We start from the raw sequence: 24,722 nt of genomic DNA, 5'->3' as shown, positions 1-24,722 counted from the left end.
GACGGGGCGTGACACGTACGATTAAGTCCCATGCACTATTTATGTATCTTTGATATTATTATCTCTGTGTAAACACTATAAACTATTATCTTTCGTCTTTCATACAGACACTACAGGTCGACGGGACCGAGAGATCTAGTCATCGCCCCGTCCGCCACTCGATCGAATATAAATAAAATCCACGTAATAATAATATAAACTTACTCGCTAATTTACAGACACGGAGGCGACCGCCTCGCATATACACCTATATACAATACACACTAGCTAGTCCGTCTGTACAGCGACGCCGCGGCGCCTTATTGCGAGGTCCGGGGCTCCGGGCGGACCGTCCCGAGCGTCTTCGGGGCTATTTACAGGGGGAGGATATGTGTCAGGAACGAGGCGCGCGGCGCGCGTCAGTCGCGGTGGGGCGCGCGCGTCAGCAGCGCCAGCGGCTGCAGCGGCTGGAGCTGCTGGAGCGGCGGCAGCTGCTGCAGCGGCTGCAGCGCGGCCGCGTGCGCGTGCGCGTGCGCTGCCAGCCCGTGCGCGTGCGCGCCGCCGCCCAGCAGCAGCCCGCCCGGGGACGACGCGCCACCGCTCTCGCCCGCCGGGGGGTTGATCCGCTTCTCCTGTTCGAAAAACACCACCTATAGTCTCGATTTAAATAAAACCAACTCCCCGATCGTCCGCTCTAGAGTGAGGGACCGTTCGGCGTCGTGCTGTAGGGAGCGGGCGGTCGTACCTTCTGGCGGCGGTTGCAGAACCAAACGCGCACCACCTCCTTCTCCATGCAGAGCGCGTCGGCGAGCGCGGCGATCTCCTCGCTGGTGGGCTTGGGGTTGTGCATGAAGGCCTTCTCGAGCGCGACGCGCACGCCGGACTCGATGGAGGTGCGCTTCTTGCGGCGGCGGCCCACGGCCTCGGCCAGCGCGGCGCCCGCGGGCCCGCCGCCGCCGCCGCCGCCCGCCAGCGACGAGTCCGCGTCCTCCAGCCACTTCTGCAGCAGCGGCTTCAGCTTGCACATGTTCTTGAAGCTCAGGTTGAGCGCCTCGAACCGCGATATCGTCGTCTGCGAGAAGTCGTTCCCGTACAGCTTGCCCATCGCGAGCCCGACGTCGCCCTGCGTGAAACCTGCGCACACGAACGGACACGGTCAGCGCTGCGCTCTAAGGGCGGCCACGGTCGCGGCTCGCGTCGAGCGGCACTCACCGAGCTTGATCCGGCGCTGCTTGAATGTCTTGGCGAAGTGCTCGAGCTCCTCGAGGTCGGCCGTATCGTCGGCGGCGGCAGGCTCGAGCGCGCGCGGCTTGTGCGCGTGCGCGTGCAGCGGCGTGGCGGGCAGCGTGTGCACGTGCGCGTGCGCATGCGCGGGCGAGCGCGCGCGGCCCGAGCCCGGCGTGAGCGGCGTGAGGAAGGCGGCGGCGCCGGGCGGCGTGCGGCGCGGGGACGGCGAGCGGCCGCAGCCGCCCGCCGAGTAGCGCTCCGCCCCCGCCGCCGCCGCCGCCGCCAGCCCCGCGCGCGCCTGCAGCTGCTGCAGCTGCTGCGCCGCCGCCTGCGCCACCGCTTGCTGCACCTGCGCACATTCGACACGTTCAATAATGCGACAACGTCGGACATTGGCGATGACGTCCACGGTGGGGCACTCACTTGAGTATGGAGCAGCAGCGAGTGCGCGCCGTGCTGGGATAGCAGGAGGTGTTGCAACTGCGCCAGCGCGCCGCCGGCGCCCGCCGCGCTCTGCGGGCGTGAGAGAGTGGTTAGCGCGGGGTATGGGCTACCTACTGTAGGCCAGGCAGCAGCAGGCGGTGTACTCACGAGCACGGCGGCGGTGGCGGCGTCGGCGGAGGCGGCGGAGTGCGGCGGGGGGCGCGGGGGCGCCCGCGGCGGGCACGGCGGGGACGAGCGCTCGTCGCCGCTCGCCTCGCCCTCGCCGCTCGCGGACCCGTCTGCACACCACATTGCATCAGTACTACATTACATTTACTAAAATAACTACCTACACTTCTAAGGGTAATTGATTACTACAAGACCTCAGATCCGAGTATCTATGAAGAAGCTGTTACCTGTGGCACCTGTACTACAGCGTGTGGAACGTCTCTCAGGCGATATGTAGCACCTACCTACCCGGTATAATATGTAAACAAAATACAACAAAATGTTATCAAACTTATTGAACGGAGGTAGCAGTCTGAAATAAATTTAAAATGGACATAAGTCATTGAGCTCCATATTCCTTCCGATTGACTGGAGGCCTGTGCCCAGCAGCAGAACATATAAGATGTTTATGATTATGATCGTGTTTATGATACCTAAGTTATAAAATGACTTCATATGTGACTTTTTAAAAATGACATGAAATTGAGACGGACAAACATAAAATGATTGAGATAAGAAGCTCGTCACGGTCAGTGTACGCCACGTGTATGGAGGATGGAGGGCGCATGTTAAACGATTCAAATTTGAGGGCACAGGTCCGTTACAAGTTCCACCGGCGAGTGCGCCCCCGGCCCCGCGGCGCGGCCGGCCGCGGCCGCCGGATATTACATGTAAATGAGCCGCCGCCGCTACGCCCTCACGACGTGACAGATCGGGAGGGACACAGCAGAAATTACTTCAGGAGCAAATTTACAATGAAAAATTACATACAAATCTGTGTTAAATTGTTACTTACACTGAAAACGTATGGGGAATACTATGTATCAATGTAGCTACACAGCTCAGGACATGGTGAAATGAATAAGATTAATTTCCAAAAGATTAATGGAACAGAAAAGTTATAAGTACGTATTAGCTAAAGAAACAGCAAGGGGTACAGATCAAGAAAGTAAAGTTTAACAAAAGTTTTGATAGCGAATGTGTCTGTGAGGCTTGTGACATGTAAGGGTTACACGGGCTGCGCCGGCGCAGGTAACATCTCGGGAAAGGGGTGAAGGTGCGGGTTTTTTGCAGACGTCGCGTGCGCGGCGCGTGCGCCGGCCGATTTGGGACGACGTGATATATAAAAGTGAACGTCTGCCGAGATTGTGTACAGTGTAGCTGTAAGACGCGTGTAGCCAGGGGTGAGCGAGAGCTGTGGGGCGTGCGTGTGCGCAGGCTCGTACGTACCGTGGCTGGGCGGTGGAGACGGAGATTTGATTAGTTCGCCGGACTCTTCTGAAACAAAATATATTCCTTTACAATATACCACACGTAATATAATATAATAAAGTCATCACTATGTTAGGGCTTTGTTAAAATTATTGAAATATTTTGGATAGATGTAAACTAAACGTGTTTATTACCCTTTCGTCTGTGACCAATAAGCACTAGTTGTAAACAAGTAAGTAGGTAAGGAGGATCATATACCCTGGATTGGAGACAGTGTTGTGATGATATGTGCGGGATACGTTAGGGAGGCGTGGGCGGCGCCTGCGCACATCCACCGTTTACGTATTAATTGTGATTTTCCGACATAATGTGGAGAATTATGCATAAATTGCATCTCGCGTTCTACGTTACTGAGTAAAACGAGAGACAGAAATAGACTATTTATTATTAAAGAACGCCACACTGGCGGCAAATTAAGTTCTTGGTCGATTTGATCACATATTTTATCTCATATAGCAGCGCTATATATTTTAAGTAAGTACCTACTAAGTAATATGTGTGTATTGGCGCATATCACAACCATTAGAATTAATCAGTCAGTGGTTTTTGTTTAGATGCGAAAGCTCGTGGAGGTGTCCGAGCGCCGCGCCTGCGCCGCCGGCGGAAGTGGGTTAAGGGCGTCAAATAATGAATTTAAAACTAATTAGATGTAACCGAAGCCGCGCGGCGCGGCGGAGGCGCGACCGCCTTGTAATCAGATTACTTAATTAATTCCACGGAATTGTATTAATCCACTGAAGCTGTACGACTCTAACTAAAACTAAATACTCGCCGCGATGACGCCACCCGGCATAAAACACACGCTAATAAAGTTTAGTATGATGCCATAAAACGTCTTTAATTCTAGTTTCAATAATAAATAACGCAATGATTGCCAGTGCCCGTACTGGCCGCACAATAGTAGAGGGGAACCACAAAGAAGCAAGTAAATAGAAATGTCTGGATTAAAAGAGATAAAAGGACATTTTAGGTATATTATTTCGTCCACTTTTTGTGCATTATAGTGTTAGTAATCGTGGGAGCGGCGCGGGTACCTGCAGTAATCCGCGGCTGCATGTCGCGGATGTACGGGCTGCACGGCCGCCGCCCGCGCCCCGCGCGTCGCGCGTCGCCCCCGCGACTAGGCCGCGACAAAAACTCTGATTGAAACGTCATCGTTTCACAGCGATCAATTTTTTGTTCATCAAAAAGGATAAAATCGCACAAACGCGAGACGTCGTCGGTACGGACAGGCGTATTTTCGCTTCGGCAAAAAACATCAGTTGTATTATTTTTTGGATGCAATCCGGTTGTGTCTATGCAATTGTACATTTTTTACTTTGGCTGAGCTTACGCGCCGCTTTTTACTGTTGGGTACATATATTGTATATTTTAATGTTTGGTTGTCTACCGGGAGCACGGGTACATCGTGACAAGCGACGCCCGCTGGTCACCAGCGCTGCGCGGGCGCCTGCCTCTAAGTTCGCTAATAATGATAGCAACTCTAAATGAAAGCGTTCGTTTTCACGCTCCACAAGGCGCAGGTAACTCAGTTTTTACAAATCGATACTCATCGTTAATCGGCGCAGCGGCCATTCACTAGTTCACTTTCATCGTTCACGTCTTTTAATTTAATTTAAAGTTAAAATTGTATTTATTATTCCACTCGTCTTTTCCGACATTACCAACAGCGGCAGTTAGGGTATGAGGTAATGTAATATATATTTGATGGTAGGCTCTATCTAACACGACGAATTAATGTAATAACATAGGGTACCTACACGTTGGTTCTAAATGTCCGCACACAATACCTTCAGTTAAAGTAGTAAGCATACTATTAAATCGCAAATAACAAATTTGTTGCAAATAATAACCGTATCAAAAATATTATTTGTATGATTTTGTATATATTTGTGTGACAAATCAATCAAAATTAGATTAATAAAATATAATTTCAATCTAATGTGATTATTATAAGAATACGCTTACACTGCTCGATTTTTAAGGAAAAGTAGCACGACTTCTGTCTAGCCCAATAGGGAATATAGTCGTGAGCTTATGTTCTATTGTAGGTATATATTTATGTAACGATTATGATGTTGCACCGCCCTGATCATTGTTTTTAATTACAGCTTCTTTCACCAAAAAAAAAATCAAAAGTGTTTTATTGCAATTGTACAGTCCAAAAAAGATGTCATAGTCACACCCTAAGGTTGGCTGGAAGAAATCGCTACTGGCAATAAATCCGAGTATTTAACTTCTTTTGTCCTACTTGTCTGACGATCTGGAGGTCCGGGTTCGATTCCCGATGGGGACATTGTCGAAATCACTTTGTGAGACTGTCCTTTGTTTGGTAAGGACTTTTCAGGCTTGAATCACCTGATTGTCCGAAAAAGTAAGATGATTCCGTGCTTCGGAGGGCACGTTAAGCCGTTGGTCCCGGCTATTAGCCGTAAAAACACCTCCACCAACCCGCATTGGAGCAGCGTGGTGGAGTATGCTCCCTACCCCCTTAGGGGAGGCTGGAGGCTGGAGGGGAGGGGAGGCTGGAGGAAGGATGAGTTTATGTGTATGTGTGTCCTACTTGTAATTGATATATTTCTTGTGTGTTTGTACGATAATGAGTTGTTTGTACTGTACTGTGTTGTTGTTTTTGTTATTGCCAAGTGGAAGGAGACCCTCAACAGAAGTGCAGGCGGCTGCAGCCCACGCCTCATGAACGTGGCACGGAGCCCAGCATCCTTGGGGCTAGGCATTGTACGAGGTGAGACGAGATTATTCCTTGCACGGACGTCACGGGGGGACGGCTGCAGAGGACGTGACACTCCTCGTGGCGGCGCCTCGCAGCGAGCGAGGTCCATACTTCGTGACTTACATCTGCTTCGGCTTTCATAAGGTTCTCGTAATACGGAGTAGCAATTATTAATACCTATTATTTTCAATTTCCGTAAATAAGAAAGCTGTATGGACATCGTCAATGCGATCCATCGTCTAATATATCGTATAATACATCGCCGATACGATACGACAGTACGATCTCCTCTGGACCGACGCGACTGCACCAGTGATGCACCCTTCCCGGGAACGTTCCTTCTTAGAGAATGTTCCCGGCAGTAAAAAGGCGCAAAACTTATGTTATTCATTACTAGCTAACCTTTATTACCCATCTGCCTATACGACCAGAGTACAAGAAATAACAATTTGAAACAGATAAGCAGCCAGTGTCCGTACTATTGAAGAGTTTTTACAACGGGAACATTCCCGACGTCCCCGGTCAGCACCGAAGCAAATGGAATTCCATTGTACCTGCTCACCGCGGTGGTAAATAGGCGCGAGTTTATGTATGTGTGTTTTATTTTCATTGAAGGTTTGTTGTGAAACTTGAACGGTGAAATGATATCCGCCGCGGCGGAGCTTGTCGCGGCAGTGGACGTACACTGTTGCAACAGACTGTACGTTTACAATTGTTAAGCCATTTTTAAGACAAACAGTACATTAGATAGGTAGTTAAGGTTCTGTGTTTAATAAAAAGTTGAGAATACAGACAAGTGCAGTGGAGTATGTGAAACGTTCGGCGTGTAAACACGCGGGCGGCGGCGGAGGGGGCGGAGGGGGCGGAGGGGCGCGCGGATTGCGAATTGATTCCCAAATAAAAGTTCTAAAGAAGCTGTGTCCGGTGACATTACGTTATTAAAGTACTTCAATGCAAATATTCTGTGTTTAAACGTCAATGGCTCGAGAGTTACAGAATTTCTCAACAACTTCTATTCTGCTACAGTAACAAGTTATTTTTTAACTTTTTTGCATCAAATTGTGAGAAAATAACGTGTTGTAACATAACATAGGTTTCCTGGATTTTTTGCCGGTTAATGGCAATAAGCTCGCCCCTTTTATATGGGACTTAGCTGGCGAGGAGTGGGAGTATACACTCTACAACTCTGCCTACCCCTTCGGTGATACGGGCGATATTGTGTTGTAAAACAAATATTAAAATACAATGTTTGTTTAAAAGTAACCTATCTCATTAGCACGATGACGTCATCGCTCTGAGAATGAATCGTAGCAGAGTGCTACGCCGCGCCGCACAGTACTCGTAGCAGTTCGTAGTATAAGGCCAACGGCTTGGGACGACCTATGCGACTAGGTATCTGATAAATAATCAAATCATCTGGGTTTAAGTTTACTAAATAGTATTACTCTATTTATAAAAGATATGAGAAGTCTGTTCCTCTTCTAATCCTTTTATCCCCTGTTGGGATGTAGGGCTCGAATGACCGATATGAGAAGTACTTAAAGTTTCTTCGACGGAGCTTTCAATAAAAAACTTAAAAGATTACAAAGTGCAATGATATTCCTTAACCTTCAAGACCACTCATGAAGAAATTTCAAAATTCAAAGAAATTATTATAGTTAATATAGTTTTCTCACAAAACTGTAGTTAGAATTCATAAGTTAATGCGGTGTAGGTAGTGTTTAACAACTCACGGTAGCCAGCGGTACAGTAGGAGCGCGCGGCGCGCACGCAGGCGGAGAGCACCATGGCGGGCGCGGGCGCGGGGGCGGGCGCGGGAGCGGGAGCGGGAGCGGGCGCGGGCGCGAGCACACACAGCACAGGAGGCGGGCGCGCGGCGCGGCGCGCAGGCACAGACTGAGGCCGAGGCGCCGCGCGGCCCCGCGCCACCCGAATTAAAAATTGGAAGTTTTTTGTACGAATCCGTTTCTTTTCCGCCCTTAGTGAATTTTTTTCGCGGGCCTCGCTATTATTTCGATTACCTGAGATGATTTTTTTCGCTTTCGCCGAATGCTGCGAGCGCGATGTGCGTTTAAAAGCTGTTTAATTTTTTTAGGAAAGGGGAGCGACGGGTTGGGCTAACCGATGCGCGAATTCCGATATCGGGTTTGATTGAAAAAAACGTTGCGTGGAGCGCGCAGCGGCGCCGGCTGGGCCCGACCTGACGTGCTGCGCCTCTACCTTCACTGAGCTGCGAACGGCGCTCCTGTCGGCCAGCAGGATGTCACAACAACTCGTCACGCATACATTTTGCAAAATAAAACAATACACATTTAAAAAAAAAAAACGGTGGCCATTAGGTAGCTAAAGAACCGTTAACGGTATTTGTATTGTATCCGTGTTCGTACTACTGGCTAAAGAACTTTACATCAATTTCCATGTACAAGATTATGAACATACCTCCTAACAATTTGTATTCACAAAGAATGTTTCGATGCTCCAAATCTATGAAAACTAATATTAATGTCTTTACAAAATTACGAGATATAATATTAAATCATCAGTGTTGTATGTCATGCATACAATATGCATCAGTGCAGTGAGAATTATGTATGAATTGTGTATATTGAAGACCTCAACGGTTACAGAGGCGGAGATGGGAGCCATCGGTACGGCAATGCAAGACAGAAGGGGCAAGTCACAGGGACTGTAACCTGTAACCTGACAAAGGGCAGCACTAACTGTCAGTACTATTCAGAGGCGGAGGACAGAAGTCCTAGTATGGCTTTGAAATAGACTACTCTGGGTGCCATCCCACTCGCGTCAAACAGAGTACTGCGGGGCGGAAGGCAACAGGGAAACCACTGTTCTATTTTTCCCTAAAAAAGTAGCATGGAGCCCGACAAGACTTAGAGCACTATCAAAAGCACCGACAAGAGCGTGGCTCTTAAATTAGTGATGATGTATGTTTTAGTACACCATGGCGCGTGTTTTATACATAGTGTTGCTAACTATGTTATAATATTAAGTACAGCTCTCAAGTAAGTTGCTCTTTGCTGGAGAGACTTAACTATTAAATGAAGTAACTGAAGTAACGCATATATTTGATGAGGTTGTATGTTGTATGTTTTGTTATATCAGGTTGATGCAAAACCCCAGAGTTTTGAACAGAATTAGTCAAATATTGTAAGAGCAGTGGTACGCTCTGACACAGCAGGGTCCCAAATCAATTTAAAACAGATGCAATAACTGCCTATGTAGAGTACTGCACAGTCTCTAAACACATTTACTTACTAAAATAGAGTATTTCCGATAATACTGGTACTTGAATATGGACAAGGTGTGAAAGAGTTAACGGATTTAATAAGAGCTGTATGTTCCGGCAACTCGGTCCGGTCCGGCAGCGGCGGTGTCCGGGTGTCCGGGCATCCGGCGGTGCACGGCGGTGGTCGAACGACGCTTTGTGATGGAAATGTACGAGATGAAAGTGTAATACCACCCCGCCCCCGCCCCGCGCCCCGCGCCCCGCCGGCTCATGCATTGCTATCAGTGAATGCATTTACGTAATGTGTGCGGTGTTTGTTTAGGCGCCGTATATTGCTACTTTGAATAAGAGATGCGTCCGTCCGCTGCTCCACGACCGGCGCTGCTTTAAACTTGAATAAAGGCACTCGTTTATGCCGAGAGGGCCCGCGGCCGCGGAGGGCCCGCCGCCAGTGTTTGCTCAGCGCCGCTGCGTGTCACTCGGTCACTATCACGACTCAATAGCCACGCATCTGGACCTGCGTGTCTGTACCACTCTACTATAGACATTGACCGATGAATATTATACTATGCTCATGGACTCTGTGATGTCACCAAACAACAAAAACGAATTATTTACAATTATTAGAACAATATTTAGATGAAGACTATTTTAAGAGCAAAGTAACGCATCAGATAATGCTCTAAGTTTATTTATTTTTAACCAATTAGCGTCTAATTATTATATACAAAAAATATAATCTGTTGTACTGGAGTATTTGTGTGACGCATTATTAGTGAATATAATGGTGTAGTGTCTGTAGCATCGCTACGGCGTAGCAAGTCTTGTACGGAGGGCGTCGTAGCAAGGAGAGGAGGCGCGGGCAGGTGACAGCATTAGTACAAGCAGGCCGGTGCGGCCGGCCGGCGCGGGAGTCCCGCGGGGGTACTCCGGCGGCCGGCGCGGGCGCGACAAGATTTACGAGGCGTCTCTACCACTTTATAAAGAGAGCATTAGCGATCGATGCGACACCGGCACGGTGCGCCCCTCTTACTGTACATTCAGTAGTCACTTGCATAAGTAATATGAGGCTGTTTAGAATATATCCAGTACTTCTAAATGTAATAAAATATTACGTAGCAAACGATTTAGTTGATATGCGCTCTATGCAGCGAGGCGGAGGGGCGGCCATGTTGGATTAGCGCGGTATTTGCATTTTCAATCAGAAGGGTTGCCGCGCGGCGCTAATCCAGTTAACTGTACATGGCGGGTCCGTGGGGTCGCGGCCAGCTAATAATAATAAACTTTAAACTCGTACTTTACATACCATTTTAAATCAAACCATAAAACACGAGGGTTGTTTTATGATCTAGCATTTTTAATGTGGGAAGTGAACGTAGTATCTAGGTGTTTACTATTTGTATAGTAAATATACATTGACGTTTAACAATAACATATTTTATATTTGTGACCTTTTTATTTGAAGTAATTAACATCTGAATCTTTCTATTACAATCTAATACTCTACTACTTTTTTGAAATCGTTTAAAAAGCAAAAATTAAAAGCAATCTACCTATTACTGCGGTTTTGATATTTGTAGTTTAGATATTATGAAGCTAATACGAAGATAAAATTATTCTAATCTAAAATTTGTATGTCGCGGGTGGGGGCGATAACAGTTTCATAGATGATTGGAATTACAGTGCTGGTTGATAGGGGGGAGGGCAGCGAAACAGCGTGGGGACGGGATAGGGGAAACTTTTGATTTGTTACAGCACACTGCTAATACTTAGCTAGGTTGTCTCGCGGCTGTTCTCAGAACACATTTCATGAGTTATGAAATAATAAGGAACAAATAAACAAAGTCGATTTACTAATTTATTCGTCTGATACATTTGGCGGTATTTCAAGTGAGGTACATAAAACTGGTTTCAGCGTAGATACAGCACCGCTATTGTGGCGCGCGTGTAGTTCACATACCGAGGGGCGTATGTAGATGATATGTAAATGCGGCGCCGCGATTGGCCGCGTGTGTCGCGCGAGCTGAGAGGCGAGGTACACTACACATGCCGCGGAAGGGTTGAGATTGTGCGCACCCGGCGGCGGGGCCCGCGGGGAGGGGAGCGGGGACATTGTTCATGTACACGCGAGATGCATGGCGCGTGCCGGTAACGACCGCTCCTCGATAATGGTGTATTTAATAATACATCTCGTATGAAGGCAATTTCATCTCGATCCCAGCCGGCGACAGATTTCATTCACTGCGTTATTGAAATTTTAATATCGGCCATATCATTAATCAATTTATGTAGCCATTTATGTGCTCTCCTATAGTTGAAATAGAACGGGGTAGAATATGACACTTCTTGGAAAGTGTTTCCCGAAAAGTGATAACAAAGTAGCGCGTTGGGCTCGCAATCTGGATATCCGAAGTTGATTGAAAATGTAAGATAATTTATTGCTTTGGAAGGCACGTTAAACCGTTGATAGTCCCGAGCCACTAACCTAAACAGTTGGAGTAGCGTGGAGGGCTGTACAATGTAATAGTTCGAAAACAAGTATGTAAGTAACAGGAGGAATGAAAGGTGACACTTTATATACATACGTAATTAAACTTGCGAATTATATTTAAAATGTTTAAATTGAAACAAATGGCGCCACTTTGTCGTGAAAGTTTTCCCTTGGGAGGAGGGAGAGTAGTGCATTAGAAATGATCTGGTTAACAGCGCGGGGCTGGCCGGTGCTGCATGGGTACAGGGTGGGTACAGGCGGCGCAAGGCGCGGGCGGCGGCGGGCGAGCGGTGGACAAACACAGCGATTGTTTGCGGACGCCGGCGGCGGCGACGGCGGGAGGGGGGCGGGGGGTCACCTGCACAATATCGCGAGCAAACAGCCTCTTACAAATTAAATACCCATACACTTCGATGAGAGGGGTCACGGTAATAATAATACCTATACATACAAACTCGCTCGACCCTGCACCTTATGAGATTTATACTTGAAATTGATTTATTGTAGGTACGAGTACCTATGTTGCTGTTTGCTTGTTGACTTTTTCACATATTTCAATCTAATGAAAGGTTACGATGTAGACGGTACTAAGGCTGACCTAAGGGAAATATAATAAACAACGTTGATGAAAAAGTTCACATGATGGAAGTATTGCTCCACGTCACACCGACGGCGTGGTGAACTCGTATCATCTTCCAATCCTGTATTACCCCCACTGGGATGGAAGGCTAATCTTTTCCAGGCTCTGTAGCTTGTTCCAAAGACATGCTGTGACCTTTTAGAGTTTTTGGCATGGCATTATCACCACCTGCGAAATTCGTCTTGCCACCACGACACAAGGACTCACCAATATCAACATAACATAGCATGAAGGGGTAGGCAGAGGTGTATTAGTATATACATTCCTGGCCAGCTATGGGAACACCAATACCAATGTGGTACCACCAATAAGCAGACGAATAACAATCAGTTTTCATTGTTAGACCACTAGCCACCAGTGGATCACCACCATGCTGCACGCATGTTGTGTACATTATATTGCAAGGAATGCTGTACGGATACTTAGTCAAATAATATTGAATTCAAATCTCTAAACTGAAAATAGAATGCGTTCAACATTCGCATCAATTACATCGTGTGAGACAGATGTAAGCTGCGAGACGACACGTGTAGCCGGGCGATGTGGACGGTGTGACGGCTGCAGGACAGCAGCATTCAAACTGACACATTGTTTAGAAACGTAAAATGTAGGCATGTTGGTATAATTATTATAATGACCAGTGACTAATGGTCTAACAATTTCTGCCAAATCGATCAACAGTCGAAACCACGGTTTCAGGTGCCCTTTATATCACAGAGCCCGTCGTAGAGTCGCCTACATAATATACGTGTGATGCTCTGTCGCGGAGCCACCACCTCCAATTCAGTTGAAAACGATATAGATTACTGTACGTACCATGTACATAGTGTACGTGAAAAGATTTTATGTGTACGTGCTATAATTAGAAAGAAAACAACAAATTAAAGTGGCTTCGCTGGAGAGCATACTCCCCAGCGGAGCCACTCAGTTTGCATACTTCGAGATGTTTTCTTCCTGTAAATTGTAGTATAGTTTGATGTACGTACTACGTACATAGTGTACGTGAAAAGATTTTATGTGTACGTGATATAATTAGAAAGAAAACAACAAATTAAAGTGTATATGACGGCATGAACAAAACGTGAAGCGCTGAAGATTTTAAGAAACAATCTCCTTGCGAGAACTTTTTATTTATGCACAGACTACTAAGAGAACCTAGTTCAGACAAACGTCTCTCATTCAAAACAAAGAGCCTCAGAATTTAGAGTATGACACTTGATTTGACATATAAAATTATATTGCCACACGCATAAATAATTGTGGGGTTGCCATGGTAATGAAAGTTTGCCATTAATGCAAAAAGGCATATTTAAAATAATAATAATAAAGCTTTATTTCAGAAAAAAAATCCATAAAATATAAAACAAAATTAAAAAATAAAATGTTATACAAGTAAACTGCAGTCTTTTTTTTATAAACCTTGTCATCAAAATTTTAAGTAATCTAAATAATTTTAAGCTATCACTACTGCCACGCCGTGCCATATCATTACCATGGCAACCCCACAATTATTTATGCGTGTGGCAATATAATTTTATATGTCAAATCAAGTGTCATACTCTAAATTCTGAGGCTCTTTGTTTTGTATGAGAGACGTTCGTCTGAACTAGGTTCTCTTAGTAGTCTGTGCATAGATAAAAAGTTCTCGCAAGGAGATTGTTTCTTAAAATCTTCAGCGCTTCACGTTTTGTTCATGCCGTCATATACACTTTAATTTGTTGTTTTCTTTCTAATTATAGCACGTACACATAAAATCTTTTCACGTACACTATGTACGTAGTACGTACATCAAACTATACTACAATTTACAGGAAGAAAACATCTCGAAGTATGCAAACTGAGTGGCTCCGCTGGGGAGTATGCTCTCCAGCGAAGCCACTTTAATTTGTTGTTTTCTTTCTAATTATAGCACGTACACATAAAATCTTTTCACGTACACTATGTACGTAGTACGTACATCAAACTATACTTCAATTTACAGGAAGAAAACATCTCGAAGTATACAAACTGAGTGGCTCCGCTGGGGAGTATGCTCTCCAGCGAAGCCACTTTAATTTGTTGTTTTCTTTCTAATTATAGCACGTACACATAAAATCTTTTCACGTACACTATGTACATGGTACGTACAGTAATCTATATCGTTTTCAACTGAATTGGAGGTGGTGGCCCCGCGACAGAGCATCACACTAATATACTATACAACTCCACTCATCATAAGTAATCTACTTTTGTATGAATATAATTGACAAAGAGTTTGCCAACGTGCAGAGATAGAGATCTCGGGAGAGTGAAAAGTGTGCGCGTGGTGCGGGTGTGGATGGGGATGCTGTGAGAGTGAAACCCGAGCGCGAGGAAAGTGCCGCGTGCGCCCGCGCAGGTGCGCAGCTGCCGTAACGCAGGCGGGGGTGGGGAACAACCCTTCCACGCGCCGGCTAGCTAACAATGTGGCGCGGGCGCGGCCGGGATGCTGGCTCTTTAGCGATTTATGTCCCGGCCGAATAAACATTATAAATTGCTTTAATCACAACTAACGACCGCCGGGCGGCGGCAGTATCTGTCACGCGGGGCTGCGCGTGCGCGGGAGATGTCATCCAACATAAATCGTGTCATCAGCCGTCACCCGCAGCGAGCCACACAGATCTAATGCCCTCACTTTTTGTCGCTAACACAAATTGAATAACGTTGTACTGCCGCTGGAGTTACCTATACAAATGAGAATTATAACACTAATCACGTGCCAATCGCAAATATGACAAAGTAAAATTTTGACCTCTTGTTTTAATTTTGCAAATTATAAATAAGTTGCTTCTATGCTGTTCTGGGAGCAAATAAAAAAACATAGAAAACGTTCAGCTGCTTGTCTTGCCGGGCATGTCGTAAAAACCGACAAAGGGATTGTGTGCTCTAACATGATGGACTAATGTTATGGGCGATAGGCTGATCCCTTATCACCATAAGGTTCATCATATCCAGCTTACGACATCGTATCAACAGTGGCTGCAAGTTGTCTTTGATTACTTGTGGCTCTGCTCACCCCATTAGGGACTACGGGCGTGAGTTTATGTATGTATGTATAAATAAGTATCTATGATTTCTAATATCAGAATGTCAACTTGTTCATAGGTAATATCATATTACCTATGTATGTAGTTGGTAACGTAATTGTCTTCTGACTGCTTGTGGTTCTGCCCGACCCGTCAGAGAGGACGAGCGTGAGTTTATTTAGTTTATCTAGGTATGTTGACTAGTTCCACTCAGTAGCACTCTAGAGACAAGCTTTCACTATGGTCAACTTTTCAAACACTTAATTGTCCTCAAATAATCTGCTAAAGTTAGATCGATTACAAACGACAACTACGTTGTAATGTTGCAGTCCAATTAAATGTAAGAAATTCATTCGATGATGTATATTTCATTCATACAATCAATACAGCCCATGGAGGGTTTAAGTCATAAATTAACACACACATAATATAAGCGCATGACTAGGGGGGTAGTCAGATGTCATATTTATACATCTATCGCAGGATGAACTAAACATTATTAACAACAAAGATCATAACACAATACAGCTGCGTCTTACAAAGTTCTTAAAATAAGTAACTGAAACATTAGTACTTGCTTACTCAATTTAGTACAATTATGTCGTCATGTATTGTTAGATAGAATTGAATCGATCGCCTCCACCGATACGTCACTATCACTATGCTAAAGAACGTCACATCACTGGCTTGTACAGATCTAACTGGTACCGCGCATATAACCACTAATTGCACAGAACTAAACGTTCTGTATAATAATAATTATTCGCGTCTACTCGTAGTTGGGCCGCAAACGGCTCATCATGCATGACGTTTAGGTATTGTTGAACTGATTAGGTACGTAGTAATAGGTTCAAAGTTACATATGAGACTATAAATTAAAAACCTCGATTTGTTTCAATTAATTTCATTCTGGGTACAAATCTAGACTACAACTTTTTACCTAGATTTAAACTAACTTGCCTATTGCGAGGTTTTGTTAACAAAAATTACATCCGAATGTGATATATAAAACAGGCGGTCACGTTGTGTTCCCTATAAGGCCATAATAGAATAATAAGTGGTTTAATTTACTGTTTTTTATGCCATGGATGCTTCAATGCACGTATATAAAATAAATACACAATTTGGTTACCTTTAAAAGCGCACATAACTCTCATGACGTCACATAATACATATATCGTCTAAGGTCTAAAGTTCTTTTAAATATCAAATTCCAATGTTTAACTATTGTGTCTGGAAAATGGAAATCTGGACCCCTGGAGGATATAGATGACGCCATTCACCAAACATATTTAATAAATGCTGAACATCATTTTTATTCGCATCGATTGCACAAATGATCGCACTAAAGTACCTATAAGTAATTTCTTAATTGCGAGGAGTGAAAAGAAAAGATTTTATGTTTTTGTCGAAATAAGAACGAAACGTTTTTCAATAGAATCTTCGCACAAAGTAACGATTAACAGTCATCAATACACCCGGACTAGCATCGTCGTCGTCAACCGTCGCCGCGCCGCGGTACATAGCGGCACGTGCGGGGCGGCGGGGCGCGGGGCGCGGCGCGCGCGCAACCCTTCGCCGCATTGTTATCACGCGCGCACCCCGCGATTGTTCGTAGATGTCGCGCGGAACAGATTGCGTACGTTTTTTATCGGATAAGTCGCAGCGGTGCGGGGCGCGGGGGACGCGGGGCCGGGCGCGGCGGGCGGCGCTTGTTTTGCATACCGCCCCGCGCGCCGCGACGCCTCTACATTACATTTTCACACATAAGTAGGTACCTTCAAGTGAGTACGTGGTTCTACTGAAACTTTCAGCTATGTGGTACTATATCTGGCCTATACGCGTAAGTAACATTTCACAATCTGTCCTGTTCCAACCAATCGAGACGGTAGATACGAGACCGCGAGTGGGTAATTGTACAAAACTATAGTGAAAACCTAACGCTTCTATCGAAATAGACAAGATGATTTACGAATGTGACTAGAACAAAAGTAATAATCATTCAATAATTAAGAAAAGTATTGCTTTTATACAACTGTAATTTAAGTACCTACTGGGGTTTAATGAAAATATTATCATTGTCGTTCTATAAATTAGTCAGTATTAATTGTCGTGCGACCCGGCCGCCGGCGCCGCGCGTCGCGCAGTGAGCGGCGCGGGCTAACTGTCGCGACGCCGCGCGCGCCGCTGTGCTGTGAACAGCCGCACATAAACACTGTAATTACTTAGGTATACCAACGCATAACGATGTTGTTACATAACGAAACTTAAACTTGACGTTTTTGTGACTACAGTTATGAGTTATAACTAAATAAATGGGTTTCATGTCAATTTTGAGATTTAAAGCTTTGTAGAGACTTCTAGAAAGAATTACTGAGCACGGAGGAGCGGCGCGAGTGCTCGGTGTGGCAGTGGAGATGTCGCGGACATACACTCTGCAGCTGATTCACTACTTTTTTGTAAAAACCGTTATTTTCGACATAAATCTCACCCTTCCGAGTTTGAAATTTCAATATCCCCATCGAACAAAGCATTTGCGTCGCGTTTTTTCGCCGTGTCGGTTTTTTAAAATGTGGGGTAATGCATTTTTTATTGCAAAAATCCGGCGGGATCGCGGAGACGCAGTCGTTATTCCTTCCCACGGCCGGGAAATGGGTCACGCATTGTTCCGTTCCTTCGTTTTTGTGCTAAAAAAGAGATTTCTGCGTCGCGGGTCGACCTGTCGCCCGCCCCGCGCCCCTCTGACACACTTTTTTGGGGTAAAAAATGTAAAAATTACGACGCAGCTTGCGACGGAGTTTTCTCAGGAGTCGCGCAGTTTTTTTTCTCGATAAAAGTAATAGCGGCGTGTAGTACAGGAGGCTCGGGGCGGGAAGGGTTGCCGACATCTGTCGCGGCGAGGCGAGCAGACTTCAAATAAATTTGAACGGCGGCGGCGCCCGCGGGCCGGGGGCGGGGGCGCCGCCGGGGGGGAGTGCTGCCAATAGAATGATTAGGCAAACAGAGCGCGCGCCCGCCGCCGCTGGAGGCCGGGCGCGGGGGGGCGCGGGCCGAGATTACCTCCGTTTTAACGCGTGAAAGATTTCAAAGGCGACCCCGGCCACTTCACAAATAATCCATCAACATCTCGTCGCGAGCCCTCTAAAAGGCCACTCGGGACGCGGGGGGAGGGCGGGGCGCAAATTCGATTCCGGTGTAGATTGGAGTGCATATTCAGCTAACAAGGTTTGCCGCCCACGCCGCGCCCGCGCCGCTACCTGACCACTTCACGAGAGTCTCCACAGAAGCACTGGGTCGAGATCCTCTCACATACGTTAGTTCACTCCGAATTATACTTATCAATGCTGAAAGGTTTAAATCTAATCCTATTCATACTCATACTCATTTATTCATAAAATTTTTAAATTTTACATGTCAAATGTCTACTTATAAATATCAAGTACCCATAGTTAATAATACATAATTATATCAGTGATGTCAACATATTATCTATCCATTACAGAACTCATCCATGTTATAAAAGGCACATTTAACAAGCCATTCTCTTAGTTTATTCTCAAATTTGAAATCGTTTACACAATTTTTTATGTCGGCAGGGATTTTATTGTAGATCTTTGGTCCAATAGCATGAATACAATATTCAATAACAAGTAGTAAAACTGTGCCAGAGCCTCACATGTGACGCTGATGTAATCGCTGATATAACATCCGTATTATGCAGGTATCACTCTCAGCTGTTAATACGCGAGTTATAGTTAAGTTCTTCTAATAATAAGGACGAAATTCAAATGATACTCATTTCTTGCAGGTTTTTCCTGCAGCTGCTTTTCTTCGGCTATACAGGCTGAGAAGCTGCAGTACTTTTAGGCGGATGAGACATTGATAAAAAATATATTTATATGACGATGCAAAGTGTAACTAACTATGTTACCAACTAAATAAAGATGAAAGAAGAATATAACTGGTGTACTGGACACAACTGATAGGGACATACAATATTATTGATACGACTTGCTGTTTCTCTGCGTAGCGTGCCCAGTGTTTGTATCAGATCGTGATGTGAAACTATACATACATAAACTCACGCCTATTTCCCACCGGGGAAACTATACAAGAAACAAGAAACATTTATTGAGAAGCTGTGTAGGTACATACATGCAGGTGTCAAACATTATGAAATTGTCTCAACAGCATGTCCATGTCGGGCGTACAATATTACAAATAATGTCAGCATTAATCATCAAGGAATTAAGTAAGTACCTAATAATTAGTCACATTATAAACATTTGTCAACTTTAATAATATCATTGTCGTTGAATTATATCTAATAACAATTAAACTATATGGAAACATGTTTCTAGATATGACAAGGTTAAGTGGGTATTACCTTTAAAAAGTCATGATGTATAGCTTAGAGTCAGCACTATAAGATATCATTTCTGTACTAAGTCATTCAATGTCTCTACATACGATGCTGAAGTGTGTATACATTTTGTTATTGAAGTAACTGTCGTACACGCGAGTACCGTTTCCCTCCCTATATTTAGGTAACAGGTATTCATATCAGTGCTGCGTTAAGGTCCCTCTTGATTTCATTCTTCACTAGATTGTAGAGTCCCAGCAAGGAGCGCGGCCTGTGCTACATTGGTCCGCATTTACCTATGTTATTCTCCACTGTTTTTGATGGCATCATTATAAACATTTGTAGGATGATCTTATTTAAGCACAATTTTGGTTTTAGGATTCCGTAAACGGAACCCTTAAAGGACTACTTTTTCGTCCGTCAGTCTGTCTGTCAAGACCCTTCGCGTGGAGCTATCAAGTTAAAATTAACATCTTATACTTATGTCTGCAATCCCTTGAACATAACATATAGCATCGCGCCTGTATCCCGTAGGGGTGTCAAAAAATCAAGATTCTAAATTAACGCAATCCAAAGATAATGATAGTTTTGAGCCATATTTTCGCTTGGGAATTAAAACCAATAATGTACTTAAAGAAAAAAAATAAAAAAATGTTAAGACTTCTTAGATATCTAAACGCCCTGTGATCGTCTAGCGTATACATCGATGATGAACTTTTTTTAAATGCACTAATGTAGTATTTGTTATTTGTTAAATGTAGAACTTTCTTAATGATGATTATGAATTATGAATTCATAAAGCTACGTGTTTGGTACAAGAAGTGGTGGCGCGGCGGGGACGTATTTCCTGCGGCACACCTGCGCATGCGCGTTCATTACTGGCGGGTTATTATATTCAATCAGGCTCTGTGGGGATCACGTTACTGCAGCCGGGTAGCGGTCGCGGCCCGTGGCTCCGGCCCTTGCATTACAACCGCTATCACTTTACAAATCTGCCATATAATGTAAATTGAGTTTTCTTCATGAACGTCACCGAGCGGTGTGACGACATCCGGCGGTCGCACACGTTGCGCGCGGTAATCACGCGCGATGCTATCTCGCGCGCGACAACCGCGCACCGACAACGACACCGCCCGGACCGCGCGCTACAGTTTTGCATTGCGAGTGCATCATGCGAGTCAGATTCCGGTTTCGGCCGGTTAAAAGTCGCAGTCCGTATTGAGCATTGCTTCGGCCGCTTGTAGAGAGCGTACGCGCCGGGTGGCCGCGCGCCCCGGGTACTACTCTCAACGTGAAGAGATCTGCATTGGCTTCCAATCGTGACCGATTCATTGCGTATCACAAAAGATTATTTTGTACTTCATGAAGCGGTTTATAATTGTACAAAATAAGCGGGGCATTTGGAATAAGCGACATAAATAAATAGTGCGATCATGAAGCTACTGAAGCTAGCAGCGTGTGGTTGTGGCGCAGACGGCGGCGTGCGCGGGCGTCGACCGCGGCGGAGGGGGGCAGTCACGACGCAGCGCTCCGCGGCCGAGATTTGAATACTAGATAATTAATATCGCTTTATTAGCGGGAGAAATATCGATTTATGAAGATATTATCCGCTTTGTGTGCGCGCCGCCGCGCGGATGCCGCGTCAATCAATTACAGCGGAGCAATACCCTCGCGCTGCGCCACGCGGCCCCGGCCGCCACGCGCCCGCGCCGGTACCGGCCCAGCGATAATGCGGCCTACCAAAGAACTAAATTTACGAATCTACCAAAATCAAACTATCCGAGGACCAACTCCGTACTCTCCATTTTAATGTTTTAATTGGTTGCGCCGTGTCCGGCGACCACGGGCGACTTTCACCGCGCACAGACCTTCCTTATTGTACTTGTGGGCCGACTATTGTTCTTTACTTATTCGATATCTTCTAACAAAAGCTTATCAAATTGTCAAGATTTTAACGTGATATCTTATTGGAGGCGGAGATGATCATTATTATTTTCATAAAAGATAGCTGCTAATAAGAACATGTTTTTGTACTAAACCTGACAATACAATCTTATTGGAAACAAATGGAAAATAATGGAGGCTCGTTTACACGGGACCGACATGGCGACCGGCCAGGGAGCGCTCCTGCACTAGTTGAAGACGATGGTAGAGGACCACGTCCCTATCATGATCAAGTGCCACGCCTGGCACTTCAGTTACAGACACCTTATACACGAGCACTGAGGACACGTGGTTGAAACTACAACATCATCCTGATGTGGAAAAATGTAACATAACGTAAGCCCCCTACTACATCCCAATTATAGCCTCGCAAGATGAACTCATTACCCACACCACACCGAGCTTTTCTGTTTTGCCAACGTGGTAGGTGGTGAGCCGTATCGCCGGCTATGATGGTGTAGAAAAACATATTATTAAAAAAAACAATTGTTAATCATTCTTTGGCAATAAGTAGATACATTGGTAATGCAAGTCATGATCTGGTATCCGGATATTAGGTGTACCAACTGCTGAACTTTGAAGATATACGAACGGGAACGTTACGTATGAAGGAGAAGGCAGTGGGACATCATACAATAATCTGCCTTTACTGGAGTAGGGAAACATAACCGGCACCAGCGGCACGCACCGGCACGCGCCAACTAGAACGCCACCGTAAACGAATAAGAAACTGAACCGAAGTTACCAATAAGTGGATATTGTTAATCCGGTTTAGATAGAAGAAAGATCTTACAACATATGTATAGTCTGTACCTTGTCTCCTTCTTCTCTCAAGATGTATTTTTGCATGTGTCCTGTGTACAATATACCTATCATTCATAGTTTAAATAATAATTTTATAATGTGTTGAGATGAGGACAAGCTAAGAAAGTAAGAGACAAGATAGTGTGTCGTGCAGAGGGCACTCACTCTGTAGGTTCTGTGAGGTCACGAGTTGTTGTGTTACAACATCAACAAAATGTAAACAAATAAAAGAGCGTGTCCTTAAACGCACTGAATATCCCTGTTATGATAGGTACTCAATTGTATTGTGGCAACGAAGATGTGTCTATAATTTGGATGGTTCATTATAGTTAACAGTATGGTAGCCGCGCCAATCTCAATACTAATCCACAAACAAACAGTCGAGCGGACAATGGTGCGCGCGCGCATTGTATGCCGCCTCCCTCCCCCGCCCCGCACCGCGTCCCGCGTTATTACCAGCGTGAGTCTGCGTTTGTACACAACTAATATTTTATCTCAATTATCTATTCGGCCCGCGCGCCGATAATAGACTTTTCTAAAGCAAGAATGTCTCGTTAGACGGCGAGTGCTGAACGCCGTTTATTGGATTACAGAGACGATCCAATTTGATAACTGCGTACCGGGCCCGCGCCGCGCACGCACCGCCCCTGCGGCGACCACGTCGTCGCGACATCCATACGACACGCATTGAGGTCGCGACTGAAGTAACCACGACGTATTAACCGCGGCGGTACTATTTAGATAAACCTATTACAGACAAGTCTTACTAGACTAACTTTAGTTATTTAGAAACTAATATTCAAACAACGACTTCCACAAAACCGCTAAGAAGTACTTAAGTACTTATAAGAATGTGTGCCTATAAACGTGGTATTTTATAATCGAAATGCAAACGAACTCTGATACCATCATCCTTAATGATCGAGTTCATAAAATGTTTTTATACGACGATGAGTTTTAAAGATTTTGTGAGATAATAGTGAATTAGTGCATTCGTTGATGTCTTCTTTTAGAGGACGGTGCGAGTACATGTTGAGGAATGTTTGATGAGGAGCAGACAATGTGAGTCGGTAGCGCACGCGGCGCGCGCCGGAGTGGAGTCTTCATTAGCAGCATCGTATTCAAAATTAGTGTGCATAGTAAGTATTAGTGGTATTGTGAGGCTGGCACTTTGTTTATTGTGAGCGAGGGCGGCGCGTCACGGCGGGTAATGAGCGGCGGCGGGCGCGGGCGCGGGCGCGGGCGTGTAGACACGCGGTAATTGTCGGCGCGTTACGACACAACAGGAAAACATGTAAACAGTACACGTGCCGCACCGGCCGCTGATTGCTGCGGGAACAATGGACGGCGCGGTGCGTGCGGACTCGCCGCGCCAGTCGGACATCACCACCGTCACAGCCCGGGGCGGGGGTGCGCCGCCGCATCCCCGCGTGACCTTTAACGTAGCGTGCCCACACTTGGCCAAAGTTAATTCATAGCTAACGAATGAATACATAACTGTAAATGTCACCGATCAATACGCGAGCACGTGAGCCGCAATCAAGCGGCCAGCCTCGCCGTTTGGTCTCTAATTGAATAACGTACACAATACTATAGTTTACATGTGGATGTGATGTGGCATTACAAAACTACTTACTGCAAGGCTTGTTGGTAATTAGCAGCCAGCAGGGTGCGAACAACAACATGAGAAACTTTCTTTCCAGTCTTTGTCTTATGATAATTTAGGATAATATTCCACTTCGCAATTCTAATAAGCAGTATAGTGGCATATAAACGTAGGTATGAATAAGTAGAAGGTCGAAGAAAAAACGGTAGAAAAAACTTAATAAAATAGACCGACCTACAGGAGCACTTAATTACTACAACATCAGGTTTATTTCTAGGCCCCGGTGCTGCCCGCGACCGCGGTACAGTATGAGCGGCGGGTTGCGTGCTGCGCCGGCGCCGCTCGCTCGACACTCGCCTCTCATAACAATTCACCCATTTTTTTGCTACCGGACATTATACATAATGGTGCACAGAGAGATTGGTAATTCGGCGGCATAATAAGCGAGCGCGCGGTTCCCACGGCGGCGGCATTAAATCTCATGACGAACACATCCGCGCGCCGCACGCCGGGCCCGGGCCGGCCTGTCCCGGACCTGCAGCCCAAGTCTCACACGTCTCTTCTGGTGCGGTTTCCATATCCATGGTAACAACTGCGCTAATATTCACACTCAATGTATACCAGTAACCACTTTTATTATTTTTATGGTTAATATTTGTTTCTGCCATTGCAAGAAAAAACATTTAATGTAAATTCACACTGTTTCAATTAAAACATAATAACCCT

At 45.5% G+C, this 24,722-nt stretch overlaps 1 protein-coding gene across 1 annotated transcript in view; it reads right to left on the bottom strand.

The window, feature by feature from the left end:
- Positions 1-398: 398 nt before the first annotated feature.
- LOC126368335 (POU domain, class 2, transcription factor 2-like) overlaps positions 399-24,722 on the bottom strand; it is a 54,021-nt gene continuing 29,697 nt past the window's right edge. The window contains exons 6-11 of the mRNA XM_050012247.1: positions 17,058-17,086; positions 3,088-3,135; positions 1,630-1,928; positions 1,192-1,555; positions 725-1,113; positions 399-611 (exon numbers count right to left, since the gene is read on the bottom strand). Of these exons, the coding sequence (XP_049868204.1) occupies positions 399-611; positions 725-1,113; positions 1,192-1,555; positions 1,630-1,928; positions 3,088-3,135; positions 17,058-17,086 (1,342 nt within the window). The remainder of the gene's footprint in view (positions 612-724; positions 1,114-1,191; positions 1,556-1,629; positions 1,929-3,087; positions 3,136-17,057; positions 17,087-24,722) is intronic.

The sequence above is a fragment of the Pectinophora gossypiella genome, chromosome 7, assembly GCF_024362695.1.
Source record: "Pectinophora gossypiella chromosome 7, ilPecGoss1.1, whole genome shotgun sequence".
Classification (NCBI taxonomy): Eukaryota; Metazoa; Arthropoda; class Insecta; order Lepidoptera; family Gelechiidae; genus Pectinophora; species Pectinophora gossypiella.
Note: the sequence above shows the minus strand (reverse complement) of the source record. Positions and strands in the feature narration are given on the sequence as shown.